The 15752-nt window shown below is 45.5% G+C and overlaps 1 protein-coding gene across 1 annotated transcript; it reads left to right on the forward strand.

Annotated features, from left to right (window-relative positions):
* Positions 1-1826: 1826 nt before the first annotated feature.
* Positions 1827-13885, forward strand: NHERF1 (NHERF family PDZ scaffold protein 1). Its single transcript, XM_075846634.1, has 7 exons — positions 1827-2172; positions 4041-4076; positions 6139-6300; positions 7594-7747; positions 10114-10154; positions 10941-11048; positions 12971-13885. Exons 1-7 carry the CDS (start codon positions 1891-1893, stop codon positions 13163-13165), a joined length of 978 nt encoding a protein of 325 aa, XP_075702749.1. The 5' UTR covers positions 1827-1890; the 3' UTR covers positions 13166-13885.
* Positions 13886-15752: the final 1867 nt, after the last annotated feature.

Genomic DNA, 15752 nt, shown 5'->3' on the forward strand with positions numbered 1-15752 from the left:
GATTAAAAAAATGGCTTCGTAACAGCTCCGTATTTTCAGACGTTTTTTAGTAAGCGTGTGAACATAGCCTTACAATATGGCAAGTTCTGTTTTATAGGGACTATAGCTGATATTACTAAATGGCCAATTATATGGCTAATACTAGGGCAGGACTGAATTGCGCAGTTATTTGGACGGTGTTAAATACTCATTTATTATTCATGAATTGACACTGCAGTATTATTTTAGGCACTTTAGGGCACGGTTATAGGGACTGCATCGCAGCAATATTTAGGGGGGGGGGGGTGTAGCAGCTATTTAGGGACAACTATGCAGTATTGGGGCAGTGTATGGCACCGTTATTTAGGCACTTTATGGGACTTTCCGGGTATGTTCACACAAAGTGTTTTCATGCGTATTTCAGAGCGTGATTTTCACGCACCCATTGACTTCAATGGGTGCGTGATGCGCGAACAACGCAGAAATATAGAACGTGTCGTGAGTTTTACGCAGCGGACACACGCTGCGTGAAAATCACAGACTGTCTGCACGGCCCCATAGACGTGCATAGGTCCGTGCGACGTGCGTGAAAAGCACACGCGTTGCACGGACGTATTACACATTCGTGTAAATCCGCCCTTGGGGTATGTTCACACGGCCTCTTTTCGGACGTTTTTCAGGCTGTAAACGCCCGAAACATCGGAAGCAGAACGCCTCCAAACATCTGCCCATTGATTTCAATGGGTAAACGGCGTTCTGTTCCGACGCAGCGTTTTTCGACGCGTAAAAAATAGGCCGCAAAAAAGAAGTGCAGGAGACTTCTTGGGACGTTTTTGGAGCCGTTTTCCATAGACTCTATTGAAAAGAGCTCCAAAAACGGCTGTGAAAATCGCGAGTGGCACAAAAAACGTCTGAAAATCAGGAGCTGTTTTTTTGAGACGTTTTTGACTCTGCGTGTGAACATACCCTTATAATATAGACATATTTTCGCTTTTCTCCTGCCTCAGGGAATATTAGGTGAGGGTATGTTCACACGCAGAGTCAAAAACGTCTCAAAATACAGAGCAAAACTCGTCAAAAAACGCCAGAAAATGCCTCCCATTGATTTCAATGGGAGTTGGACGAGTTTCTTTACCGCGAGTAAAAAAAAATGCGTCGCGGTAAAAAGAAGCGACATGACCCATCTTGGGGCGGTTTCTGCCTCCAAAACCCCATTTCAATCAGTCAGAAAGGGTAAAAAAACACCTTGACGACTGTTTTGACGAGTTTTTGTCAAACCACTGTGCAAAAAACGTCTGGAGCAGTTTTTGCAGGAGGAATTTTCCTCCTGCAAAAAACTCAGTGTGAACACAGCCGGCTGTTTTTGGAGCTTTTTTCAATAGAGCCTATGGGAAACGGCTCCAAAAACGTCCCAAGAAGTGTCCTGCACTTCTTTTGCACGGCCGTTTTTTTACGCGTAAAAACCGCAGCGAAAAACGCTCCGTCGGAACAGAACGCCGTTTTCCCATTGAAATCAATGGGCAGATGTTTGGAGGCGTACTACGTGTGAACATACCCTGACAGTAACTACAGAAGACACGGGCCAGAAGCCGGCGCTACAGCAGGTAAAGTGACACATCCCATAGAGGAGCAGCGCCGGGTCAATCCGCCGGTCACGTGATTCCGTGTAATATCTGGGTCATGTGAGTGATTTGCTGCGATTAAACAAGACGTGGGTGCGGCTCACACTTTGCCTCATTTGCATGATCGCTTTGCTTTTCACTTTCTCATCAAATCAGAACCCGCCATCACATTCATCTCGCCCGCTGATTGGCGCTGCTGGCTGTCAGTCTAAGCAGTTGTCCCGCTGCTGTTATAAGTGACGTTCTGGCAGAGATTCTGGGCAGTAGAACGTAAGGTAACGGGAGAAGGATGGCTCCGGAACGAACGTGTGTTCTGGAAAAAAGCAGCTCAGGCTACGGCTTCCACCTGCACAGTGAGAAGAACCGGCCGGGGCAGTTTGTGAGACTTGTGGAACCGGGCTCGTCCGCAGAGAAGTCAGGGCTCCGGGCAGGGGATAGGCTAATCCGGGTGTGTGGAGAGGATGTGAGGGAACTTGGACACCAGCAGGTGGTCAGCAAGATCCGGGCGGCCACTGAAAAGCTCACCCTGGAGGTAGAAGGACCCGAGGAAGAAAGTCCGGAGCCGTCTCAGGTATATGGACTTATGGGGTGGCCCCCTGGTCACTATGGGGTGCTGTGGTCGGGTGACGTTCCCTGGCGCAGAGTGACGTCATTACTCTCTGCACTTTCACTTCTGCTCTTCTATTCAGCGTGCGACATTTAACCCCTGCAACTCTTTCTCTTCCCATAATTTCTATGTAAAAGTTTCAGCCAACTGTAAGTTTTGATGGCTGACATATTGGCAGGAGTTGGGGTAATAACCAGACATTATAGCGGGACCGCGCCAGTCTTAAAAGCTAGTGTATGATGCAATACGTTTATTAAGCGGCATACGTTGTTGCGTTTTCGGCTATCCGTGTGACACTAAATAATTTCCGCCAGCTAGGAGCTGACTTAGATTTTGTGCTATAATTTGCGCCAGTTTCTGGCATAACTGATAGTAAATGTGGTGGGTGACCACGCTGCATTGCTAAGCTCCTCCTACTTCTTAAAGAATTAAGTTGGGATAATGGCCGAAAAATGTTAATTTTTGGGCAATTTGCTGCATTTTTATGATAAGCGGTCATAGAAGCGTTAACTCCCCCCCCCCCCCCTCATGTCTAGAGGCAAACTGTTCCTTTTGCCTTTCCTCATATTAAAATTTATCTGCAGAAATTTTCTTAAGCAGTTGCCTAGCAACAGTCCATGTATGCCCTGGGTGACCACTCCATTACCCTGTGTGATCTGAGCGATCCTCCGGCCCCCTGTAGGTTGGATGTGGTTATTACCTTCCTGCAGGAGAGCTCTCCCCTATCCTCAGAGCTGTGATTTTTTTTTTTGGTGCTGTAACCGAGCTGCTGGCTGGAAGCTGATGAAGAAAATATTTTAGTTGAACAGGGTCAACTATGTCTTGAGATGGGCATGAGTAAAATTTCATTGTGCTGGCAGGTTTTTATTTTTTCTTTAAAGGGACTGTCTGTGCACTGGGCAGTCTCTCATACTGATGCCCTCTCCACAGGATAGGTCATCAGATGATCGGTGGGGGTCTGACGCCCGGAGCCCACACCGATCAGCTGTCCTGTGCACCGGATGTTATGCCGTGGCTGGTGTCGGAAGGATTGGTTCTGTACGGTGAATAAGAGCAGCGCTGCAGCACAGCCGCTCTACTGTGACCTACTGATCCTGTGGATGGGTCATCAGTATGAAAAACCGCCCCGTGCCCAGACAACCCGTCTAAGTGGCCAGTAGGCTAGAAGGGCATGGATGCAACAGTGACGCAGGAGCAACGTAAATCGTCAGGTCATAGCGTTAATTACACCACGCCGTTAATTCTGATGAGTCATGATGTAACTGGACGACGTCTCCTCCATAGACAATTGTGGCTAGTTGTTGGAACCGCTGCATCCACTAAAGTTCCAGGCCCCATATACCGTTCCATTCATTTCTATGGCCCACAGACACCTTCCCGTAAGGTGTCCGGCCCGTAGAAAGAATCCGTAAAAAACAGGACACGTACTTTTTTTTTTGTTTTTTTTTTTTAAACTTTATTGACCGTGCTCCCATACTTAATAATGGGAGCATGGCCCGCAAACAAAGATGACTCCGCGGCCGTATGTGCCCATAATTGTGGACTGTGTTTATGGGCACGGTCATGTGACTGGGTCCTCAGGGAGCTGTGTCCGCTATGTGCAAATAGGCCGCCCTAACCGATCGGTCTCACCCTGTCTACAGTATGACGCGGGGGCACCTGAGCCGATTTGTACTCAGCACTGCAGCATGGCGGCTCCCATTATGCGCCTGCACTTAGGACGTTAGGGGCCACCCGCTACCGTTATGCTATTAGTGTCTTATTAATGCCAAAATTTATAGGGCCTATGACTTGTTCTTCCCATTGTCTTAACTACTGGTTTCTGTTTTCAGAGTGTTACAGAGACGACCGCATCTGTTGCCGAGAGGGTGAGTATCTATTCGTGTCTGCCTTTTCTGCTACTTACCTATTCTAATATATATATATATATATTATAATGTAATCTTGAACTCTCAAGAAGTGAAAGTGCTGGATGCTGCAAAGTGAGAAGTGATCTGATGGGTGAGGGGCTGTGTATTCCACCAACCATTTGTATTCTTCATCGGACAGGCTCGCCTCTCCGTTCCTACATAGGAGGAAACCGTACAATAGCAACATAAATGATTGGCATAACCGATGCACTTTGGATTGTCTGCCCTCTCTAGGTTATAATGGGTACAAATGCTGAATCCCGGCTACAGCAAGTCTGCAGAGTATCTGGCAACCTGCCGCATTGTTTTAACACTTTACCTACAAATGTATTAGGGTTTAGGCCTTTTTACATGGGGTAATGGCTGGATCCTGCGAACAGGGCAGTGATCGGGAGGATGTGCTGCCGGCAAGATGTAAGGGCACCAAGGATTGTATATCCGATCGTTCGTCCTCCTACATTCTGATCATTGCTCCGTTTAACTGGAGCGAACGAGCACTGATCAGTTATGTTTTTCATCAATCGTCGCTTGTTTCCTGCCAAAAATCTGCCCGTTTAAAAACACCACCTTAAGTTTACATCGATGTTCTCACTGACCCAGAGAAATGTTTGAAAGATGCCGAAGGCTGGTCGTGGTACATTAGATGTATGTTGGCCGAACCCACCGATTTGGGCAGGACCGACTGCAGATGTTGGGGAGAAGGGGCAGACATGGCAGCGGGTTTCTTACTTTTTCCTTATTGAAAACACCTGCATGCTCAGCCGAGTGTGTGTGGGGGAGTCGGGAGGGGCGGCTCGGTGAACGGGCAGATTAACCCTTTATCTAATATAAATGAGTTGAAGTATAACCGGTGACGAAGGTTTTTCCGTTCTGTGTGTGACTGTATTACTGTGCGGGTTCTGAGGTTTCATCTTCTCCACGCCTCGTCACTGTCTTGGTGGCTTCAGCACTTCCTCTTGTTTAACTGCCAAGTAACTACTGAATCCTCCTCCAGCGTCTTCGTTGTGTGCAGTTCAGGTGGGAGGCAAAAGATACGTTTTGTTCTGTTTATGAAGCTTTAGAAAGCTCACACGGGTTATTTTCAGTTTTTTGGGCCATAAATGCCCTGAAAAACGGCTGAAAAAACAAAAGCTCAACGACTCCAAACATCTGCCCATTGATTTTCAATGGGGAAAAAAGGAGTTTCCTTCCGACGGGACGTTTTTTTTTTTTTACGCTCGAACTTTTTTTTTAAAAATGGCGTGTAAAAAAAAAACGCCCAGTAAAAAAGTGCATGTCACTTCCTGAGCTATTTTTTGGGCAGGTTTTCACTGGGTCAATACAAAAACTACTCCAAAAACACCTGAAACGTTTGCGGTCTCAAAACGGCTGAAAATCAGAGGCGGTTTTCCCTTAAACAGCTTTGTATTTTACAGCCGTTTTTTGGTTAGCGTGTGTGAACATACCCCAAGGCTTCGTTCACATCTGTCAGTGGAATCCCTAAACTGAAATCATAGATTTCCGTTTAAATTACCATTGATTTCAACGGTAATGCTTCCGTTGCTAACTGTTCATTTGTCTCCGTTCCATAAGGTTTCCTTATTTTTTCGGCTGAATCAATAGGTTGGTAACCATTAGCGACGGAGGCATTACCATTGCAATCAATGGTAATGCAAACGGGAAGCTATGGGTTCCCCTGACGGAAAGGTCGAATGGAACCCCCAATGCAGTTGTGAACGAAGCCTAATCCGGTCATGTCTACTCGTGCGCCCTCCTATATCACTCGTTCAGATTGTCTAGAAGAGAATGGCATTGATTTGTGGCATGTCCAGGCATGCAGTATAGTGGCACAAAATGAGTCTCTCTGCCCTTCTTGATGGATGTGATCCAAGCCCAATGTTGAGGGTGTGCCTTCTAAGGGACCTTACCTTCTATCCTAATCTTATTTGCTTGGGCGGCGCTTAAGACTTTTCCGAATGTTAGGTGACAACCTTGACAAACATTTAGTATGGACTGTATGAATATAACTTTCTCTCTTCAGAGTGAAGGACGTCCCAGGCTTTGTACCATGAAGAAGGGCTCTGGTGGGTATGGCTTCAATCTGCATAGTGACAAGAATCATCCAGGACAGTATGTCCGTGCCGTTGATCCGGACTCCTCTGCTGAACGCTCTGGACTTCTTTCAAAAGATCGTATATTAGAGGTATGGCAATAGAGGATATGGTTACTAGGCAAGCTATGAAGGTAGATGAAGTCCTAATATACCAGGGATTCGATTGTATGTATGTATGTTCCGCTTAGATTGTGAAGGTCCTTGGTCATTCAATTATATGTTCACTAATGCTAGAAGCTTTCTCTAGATATGACGTTTTTCCATAGGAAAATGTCAGGAAAAATGTAACAAAATAATAAATAAAAAAATGCCATTAAAAAGCATTTGGCGTTTGTCATTTTTCTACGTGAAAGAAGCCTTACAGGTCTGATCTGGTTCAGGAGACAGAATAAAAATGAATGGGAACCATTTTTAGGGTGTGACTTGGGACTTGGAGATCCAACTAGTGAGCTAGGAGTTGTTTGCATTCAGCTTGGGGCTATAGACCACCACTTCACGGTCGAATTTAGGGAGAAGATGGGCTAAATCTATTGGTATTAAATTTCCGTTGATGGGTTATTAATTTAGAACTTGAACCATTGAAATGTACATTGTGCCTAAATCTTCCCTCCAGCAGTTGAGCACAATCTGTTCCCTGTTACCAGCAATTCACGGCTGGGAAAGACTCCTTTTTATTTTTCTGGACTCTCTAGCTATCCTATCTCTGGTCCTGACCACCTCCAGGAACCTGTAAATACACCTTTTCGTTTATATTCATTGATGCCATTCAGGTTAATAACAGGCAGCTGTCTTTTGGGGTTTTGTCTTGTTTTGAGTCAACACATAATGGATTAAAGAGGACTTTTACCATTTCCCGGCATCTGTTTTGGCAAATCCTTGTATTCCACATAAAATAGAATTCTAAGACTATATGCTCCTGTTATTCCTCCTACAAATGTATGAATAACTTGAATGGTAACACCCAATTGTCAACTTGTTCTTATATTTCTAAGGCCTTATTCAGATGAAAGTGGTATACGTCCGTGTGGCGGCTGTTAAAACCGCGGCCGTCACATGGACGCGTGTATTTCAATGGGGCCGTTCACACGTGTGACGGGTCCGTTGAGCGATAGAACGTGTCCTATTTTGTTCAGTTTTCACGGATCCCTCCATAGACTCAAGTCTATGGGCATCTGTGAAAACAGAACCCGCACGGGGGCACCTCGGGCGTCTCCCCACACTTGTGTGGATCTGGCCTAAGAGGAATAACAGAACAACGCAGAGTTCTGAGAAAAGATTCTCCAGAATCGTTTCATGTGGAATACATTTATTTACTAAAACAGACACGTCCGGGGAGGTGACGGAACACTTTTTATTCCTAATAATGTCATTTGTTTGTTGCAGGTAAATGGGGAAAGCATGTTGGGAAAACACCATGCCGATGTGGTGAATGCCATCAAAGAAGGGGGCGATGAAACTACTCTGCTGGTGGTGGATCCAGAGACGGATAAATACTTCCAGGAATGTCATGTGACCCCTGCACGGGAACATTTGACAGGTGAGTAAAATGGGATTGTGAAGGATCGGTGCCTGCGTCCTCCCCCGCCCCACCACATCTACAATCTGCTTAACAGATTATAAGGAATGAATGTGAACGGGAAGTTCTCACATGTGGGGGCTGTGATGATGAAGTCTTGCATTTTGCTCATCTTGCAGTTTGTCTTCAGCTTTTGATCTGAGCCCTGCCTGACTTTTGAGCCTCTGAAGGACTTCCCACAATGCAGGCTCTTTAACTCGCTGGACAGGGATTTGTTTTTACTCTATTACTTCTACCCCCCCCCCCCCCCGGTTACTATAGGGACCTGCCGAATAATCCTCTGCATGTTAATGCTTTTCACCAGCCGCCTCCTTTTTGATCAAAATCTCGATGGTGAATTCATTCAGTTTTAAAGCACACTGATAATCTAGCTATTTGGATTATATTTCCCGCTTCTTATATAGCATGGGGCATATTCCATTCACAATGTAATTTCCCAGTATCCCACATAAACCTACTAGGGCCAATGTCACAGGACGCCAAATTACCTATTCGGTTATTGCAGTGGAAAGAAACTGAAGTACCTGGTGGAGAACCTACAAACCCAGTGACATCACTGCTGCAAGGAAATCACTACTGTGCCTCTGGGTCGCATTTAATTCCATCTTTTATTTGTTACTATGTTTACAAATGTAGATCCAATTTTGCTGACGACCTGGCCACTTATTTTAAAGTTCAAATTGACGACATCCGGCATGATATCTCCCAGTCCCCTAGTAACATCGAGCCCCTTCCCTCCCGCACTCCCTCTTCTTCACTCTCAGCATTTGACCCAATAACTGAAGAAGTCTCGAGGCTCCTCTCTTCTTCTCGTCCTACTACCTGCCCTAGTGATCCTGTCCCCTCACATCTCCAGTCCCTCTCCCCGGCTGTCACTAGTCACCTGACTAAAATATTTAACCTCTCTCTTTCCTCTGGTATCTTTCCCTTCTCTTTTAAACATGCCATTATAAACCCATTACTGAAAAACCAACTCTTGACCCATCCAGCGCTGCTAACTACCGACCAGTCTCTAATCTGCCCTTCATCTCCAAACTCCTGGAACGCCTGGTCTACTCTCGCCTTATCCGCTGTCTCTCTGCTAACTCCATTCTTGACCCCTTACAATCTGGTTTCCGCACTCTACACTCCACAGAAACTGCCCTCACTAAAGTCTCAAACGATCTCTTGGCGGCTAAATCGGACGGTAAATCCTCTCTCCTGATTCTTCTGGATCTCTCTGTAGCCTTTGACACTGTAGACCACAAACTCCTACTTAACATGCTCCACTCTATTGGCCTCAAGGACGCGGCTCTCTTGGTTTTCCTCCTATCTCTCTGACCGCTCATTCAGTGTGTCATCTCCTCTTCCCATTGCTGTCGGGGTTCCTCAGGGATCAGTCCTAGGTCCGCTTCTCTCGACACAGCCCCTATTGTTACTGGAGCCAAATATGCTGATAGTTTGTCCATCTCTACGCTGATGACACCCAATTATATGCCTCTTCCCGTGACATCACCCCTGCTCGAATACAGAACACCAGTGATTGTCTGTCCGCTGTCTCTAACATCATCTCCTCTCTCTATCTGAAACTGAATCTTTCTAAAACGGAGCTCCTTGTGTTCCCACCATCTACTAACCTCCCTAAACCTGATGTCTCCATCTCTGTGTGTGGCACTACCATTACTCCTAAGCAGCACGCCCGCTGTCTCGGGGTTATTTTTGACACTGGTCTTACCTTTTACTCCTCACATTCAATCACTTACACACACCTGTCATTTTTAGCTCAAAATCCTCTCCGGAAACCGCCAAAACTCTAATTGTTGCTCTGATTCTTGTCTTGACTACTGTTACTCATTATTAGTCAGTCCCCCCCCTCGCTAAACTCTCCCCTCTCCAATGTATCCCTAATGCAGTAGCCGGGCCTATAACATTCCCTAATCTGACTCCTTCCCTTGGCCCCATTAGTCATCCGAATAAGATTCCCTCACACTCCTTGCACCGTACTGTATTTCATGTCCGTCATACACGGATACTGGCTGATGACCGGCTCATGCAGCTTTATGTACCACCACATGTGTATAAAAATGGCCGGACCATTGTACAGAACAAACACTGTTACACTTCGGGTCTCCCTTATTTCCTCATAGATTGTAAGCTCTTGCGAGCAGGGTCCTCACTCCTCCTGTCTGAATTGTAAATCGGCTTTGTCACTATGTAATGTCTGATATTGTCTATGTTCCCTCTAACTTGTGAAGTGCTATGTAAATAAAGATAATAATAATAATAATTACACTAGGGTAACATTCTGTATAATGAGAATAAAAGTATTGTATGGTTTTATTTTCAAGGTCCTTTGCCAGAAATAGTTGCTAATGGAGGCATAGAGAAGGTAATGCTGTGTATTGTATTTCTTCAGTGTTCTCTCTCTTGCTTTACTTGTGTGGTTATTAAAGAGGATCGATCACTAGTTTTGTAATGCCCAACCTCCTAACTAATCTGATAGGCGCTGCCACACTGATCACTCCAGTGAAAATTGTGTCCTGAAACGTTTATTTTAAAAGTTATGAACTTTTTCTAAATGTCCAAATGAGGCCATACCAGCCAAGTGGGAGGTAACACCAGCAATTCTCTGGAGGTGGAGCTTCCTCACAGCCTCTGATGCCGTCCTATCAGCATGAAGCTGCTTCACACAGTGTGAGAGACTGAGGCTGGAGGGCAGGGTGGGGATCATTTCAAATGCCCATATCTCCGGCTGTGGACCACCTAGAACAGCGGTTCTGGTGTCCTATGAAAAATGAGATTCTAATGTTTCTTATGACACCGGGATCTAGTTGTGAAACAACCGGAGGTATCACCAGTTAAAAACAGTCTGGAATGGAAGCTGCGTACTATGTGATCACGCTATTACTGAGTGGTGAAGGGCGAGTAGGACGATTTGGACAGAATCCTACAGAAAACATTACACCGCCCATTGTGAAAAGAGTCCCCTCCTATTTGGCTATTATATCCAAATTGGCATATTTAGAAGAATGCTCATAACTTTGCAAATAATAATTAGTGTTTTTATTTTCAAAAACGTATCTGCATCATAGCGCCTATTAGATTAGTTAGGAGATAGGGAATTAATAAACTGGTGACAGATCCTCTTAACCTTCAGCTTTCTCTTGTGTTGCAGGAGGACAAGTCAGATGAGCAGTTGGAGAATGATGCTTCTAGAGACTCCTCTGTGTCCTCTGTAGAGTCTCTGCCCATAAATTTGTCGCCCACACAGGAGAGCCCAAAGGTAACTTCAGTGGAGATGATTACAACGCAAGCTATGGAAACATTGCTATGACTAAATTCACAACGCGTTCAGAATAGTTTTGCCGAACATGGCCCGATGTATGCAACTGTATGCCGGTATAGTTGCATTCGTCTGCCAAAACAAAAAAAAGCTCTGACTGTGTTCACGTACTTTTTGTCATTAAAGTATATGGGTACTTTGAGGTATATGAAATGGAAATCTGGGTTTCTGTGGTGCTATCTGATCGTGGCTTAAAGGAATGAAGGAACACCACCTATTGGTGCCTTTAAGTTCTCTTCACCCTAACCTTATAGACCTGTGATGATAGTTAAAGGCTTTTGAAACCTTTGGTGACAATTTATATATGTATGTATAATTTTGCTTTGTGTTAGTGCTGCAGCTTCTATTGTACATATCCACTTTACATAGAAGCTCTAGAGTGCCGCTGAAAGCTGACTCCACCAGTGAGCTGGACTGATTTCTCATCTGACAGCAGCTCCTGCGTGCCTCTGACACAATCCTAACCCTAAGGCCGGGTTCACACGTAGTGTAAACACTGCGGCTTTTCCGCAACTGTTTTTTCTTACACCGCAACATGTGAATTTATGTTGCAGAATCGCTGCTTTTCTGTTGCAATTTTTTTGTGCTGTTTTGCGGCCAGAATTCCCTGCAGTGTCCAGGGCAGATGTGCTGTGTAATTTTACGCAGCGTATCAGTCATGTGTGAACATAGCCCAATGGTACTGATCAAATCTAAGTTAATCAAGGGTACGAACACAGCGTAAACACTGCCGATTTTACCGCAACTAATTAATTGCGCAACATATTACAGTAGCAGCAGTGTGGGTAGGATCAACCAATCACGTCCTCGCACTGCGGATAAAAGCAGCCAAAAAAAACCGCACATAAATTGACCTGCGATGCGGTTTCTTCAACCGCATCGTATAAAATAATGCTGCAGAATCGCAGCTCTTCTGTTGCTTAAACCCATAACAAAGTGGTGTGTTGCGACATTTGCGGCGGAATAGCTGCAGTTCCACCGTAAAAATAGCAAGTAAGGAAAGAAAATAATAAAGTTATACTTACCCAGAGTTCCCTGCTTCTTCTCCAGTCCAGCCTCCTGGGATGACGTTTCATCCCATGTGACTGCTGACATGACATGATCTCAGGAGGCCGGACTGCGCGCAGAGAGGAGGGAGGGGGTAAGTATGATTTACACAATGTGGTGCAATGTTTTTTGTTTTTTTTTCAGATGGCACTTCCTGCATTGTTCAGAGCAGATACGCTGCGAAGCTTGACGCAGCGTATCTGCCCAGAACAGTGTGTGTTCGTACCCTGAGAGTTAGATTGTAGGTCAGAGGCACGCAGCAGCCACCGTCAGTCCAGCTCACTGACTTTCAGTTTACAGCGGTGTTTTGCAGCGTGCATGTAAAGTACATACATACATTAGAAGCTGCAGCGCTAAACTAAAGCCCAATTTTTAATGTATACTATAAAAGTGCTTATCAGCCTATACAGACGTATCTTACACTAAAAAGTGACCAAATAATTCCAGAGCCTTTAAATTGTTTACTGGTAGTTAGGGGGATATTCGTCACAGAACTCTAATCCCGTGAGTGCAGAAGACCATTCACTGACTGACCTGCTGTAAATAGGTGCCCCAGGTCAACCATTTATTTCAAGTATAAACAGCTGCGTCTCGCTGCACCCCTGAAATAGATTGCAGACGACGGCTCCTGTACTGCAAACCGGTCAGCCTCCTGTCTAGTTCTTTATCCCCCTGTTTTGTATTGTTCTTTTGTATCTTACCCTTTGTGGTTTTGTTACTCTATTCTATAAGAAGCTTATCTTTTCTATACTTTGTATTTAATACAAACTGCACCTGTGCATCTAAAATTGAGATGATTTTTTTTTTTTTTGTAGGACATTCCGCACTCTGACTCTGACCCTGTGCCCGACAGCCCAGTGCCCGACGTGAGCCCTGTGCCCGACGCTGAAGCCCTCGATCTTAACATGTCATTGGCAGTAGCCAAGGAACGAGCCCGCCAAAAGCGTTCCCAAAAAAAGGCACCGATTATGGACTGGAATAAAAGAAAAGAGGTTTTCAGCAGCCTGTGAGCGAAAGCAACCCATTGGCCCTTGTCGGCACCCGTTAATATTCCTGTGATATGAATCAGAAGTTATTCCAGCCATTCTCTCCATCCTGTTCTCTGCAGAGATTGGTGATTTCCCCTGTTCTGTGGGGTTGGACAGTGAAGGAAGATACTTGTTAACCTGTGAATCTGTCCACCTGTATTTGGAGTTGAAGATAAAGTATTGGCGTTCAAGTGGGACCATTCAGCAGTAACGCTCTGTGCTAACACAGGGGGCAAGTGTGTAGTATGCCACCACTGGCAACTGGTTGGTGTTTTTTTTGATGGGCCACAATAATATTTTACAGCCATTGGGGTGATTGATATCCATGGCTGAATGCCTCTTCTGTTTACACTGTTGGACAACCGCTGGTCCCGAATTCTTACAAATCTTTAAGTGTCATTTGACTCAATAACCCCATAGTCCTATTCACTGCATTGGTGTCTGTGTAGGCATTATCTGGACAAGCCTTTCGTGTTGTGGCTGGAGCAAGATTTATTATATATATATATTTTTTTCTCTGTATTAAGCAGTCGACAAGCTGCTTCTTTCTGTTAGAAATATAAATTTCACAGACTCTTAAAGGTCCTGCTGAATTTTCAATTTTTCACTGATTTTTGTCTGTTAAAGTTTTTCTAATGGTTTGTGAAATGGCGTAACCAGATATTTTGCTATGTAGCTGAATACAGATATCTTTACTTTTAACAGTTGTGCTTGATTATTCATTTGCTATGGTGTGATAATACATATTAATGGGGTAAGCCGCCTTAATACATCTAGAATACCTCAGACTTGTCATAAGATAACATTAGTGCAGCGCTTGTACCTTAAGTGAGCGGTTAAACAAGCGCTGTCCCAAACCTCATATACATTGCTGAAAATGTGTCACAGCCTGCACTAATGGACCATTGATCCCATGTCAAAAGGTGGAGATCTCCCTTTAAATGTATTACCTGAGCAAATTGCTATATGACAGACCCTTGGTCTGATTTATAATACACCTTCCATTAACCCTAAGATTTTTCAGATGACCAGATACGGACCGAAATACTGCTGTGTGAAGGTGGCCTTATTCTTGCAAAGCTTCTAAGGTTCCGTTTTAGCAGCTGAATACATGAAGCTGTTTACATGCAATATATTTACTGTGGACACCAGCCGCTCTTCCTTGTGGTCATTTGTGTGCACAGTAATAAGATACTTCATGGATACCTAGTGGGTTTGTGTAGTTACCCTAAAAAAATCCAGTGGTTGCTTGTTGGCAAGATTACGTGAGATTGGGGTGCTTGGCCTGGGCATGGAATGGAGTGTACGTGTTGTAAAGGAGTTCCACGCTAATCCGCGGCAATACTCCTACCTGGACTTCCCTAGATGCCATCTGGCCCTGGGGGGATTGCTGGTCAACGGTGGGGAGAACTTTGAGTCCACTCGAAGAATGTTTGTCAAACACTGTCGTGGCCTACCTCCCAACGGGAGACCGCGGCCTAAATATATAGCAGCACCTGGACTAGGCTCGACCGAGGCCAGCACCGTAGCCTCCCTGGCACTTCAGGGGCCCTCTGGATCACCCATGCTGCATCCTGCTGCCTTTGAGAAGGATCCTGGCCAGCTGCTACTCACAAGGAGGGAAGATGAGGCAGTGTTTTTCACCCCCCTGCTCCCTTCAGGCTTCCACCTGGGATTTTGGCTGGTTACCCGCTGCCCTGTCACCCAACCCTGGCCTCCTGAGTGCCTACGCAGTCCTCCGGCTCTTCACGGATCTACTGAGGGCATAGTATACCCTAGACTGACTGAGATCCTTGGTCATCATTGCGGCCCACTAGGCCTTAGAAAGCAGAACCTTGACTTGCTGCAGTAGGCAATGCAGACACCTGCAACTATAACACTGCGATCGGGCCCTAACTAGCCCGTCTCATCCTGCCACGGACCCCCCACTCAGTATGCAGGTTCAGCTAGCTGAAATTTCAAGGGGAGTGTGGTGTATCCTGGCTGGAAACACTGATTCACGTATCATCCTATTAAGTGCCATTGTGCTTTGTCATCTGCCATCGTCAGTGGTGCCTAGGACATCTTCCCCCCCCCCCCCCCCCCCCATGCTGTTGATCCGTTGAGTATAACTTCTTGTGCACTGCTGGAGTCTACTTTCCTGCTCCTGTGTTCCAGTAACTGTTTCTGTAGTCCTGACATGGCTCCCTTTAAACAATCCCAAATCACTGACAAATTGGAGAAGGCATCTGGTGGTGCGGCTGGATCCCACAATATCCAACCCCCTGAGGCCTCCACCTTCAACTTCTGCTGATTTGCTTCTTGGATATAGAGCGCAGTTCAGAGATGCAATATCTGCTTTGTTGGTCTACCGGAGGGTTTGGAAGGCTGGCTCAAGATAGCTTTTTGGCAAAACACCTTCTCTCCTATGTTCTGTGTAGAATGTGCACATCGCATCCCAAAAAGTCTGTCTTGTTGATCGGTTCTTGTTTACACGGCCCACATAGGGTGGTTGACATGGCCCGATCTCATCTCGTGTTCAGGCGGATGGGCAGGGTGGGTTTTGTTCAGTTCAGCTTTTCATGCTTTT

The sequence above is a fragment of the Rhinoderma darwinii genome, chromosome 13 (assembly GCF_050947455.1).
Source record: "Rhinoderma darwinii isolate aRhiDar2 chromosome 13, aRhiDar2.hap1, whole genome shotgun sequence".
Classification (NCBI taxonomy): Eukaryota; Metazoa; Chordata; class Amphibia; order Anura; family Rhinodermatidae; genus Rhinoderma; species Rhinoderma darwinii.

Excerpts from the sequence above, each read along its gene's own strand:
- NHERF1 (XM_075846634.1), top strand. The coding sequence starts at position 1,891 with ATGGCTCCGGAACGAACGTGTGTTCTGGAAAAAAGCAGCTCAGGCTAC. Across the intron at positions 2,173-4,040 it reads AAAGTCCGGAGCCGTCTCAG|AGTGTTACAGAGACGACCGC; the intron begins GTATATGGACTT and ends TTCTGTTTTCAG. Across the intron at positions 6,301-7,593 it reads CAAAAGATCGTATATTAGAG|GTAAATGGGGAAAGCATGTT; the intron begins GTATGGCAATAG and ends TGTTTGTTGCAG.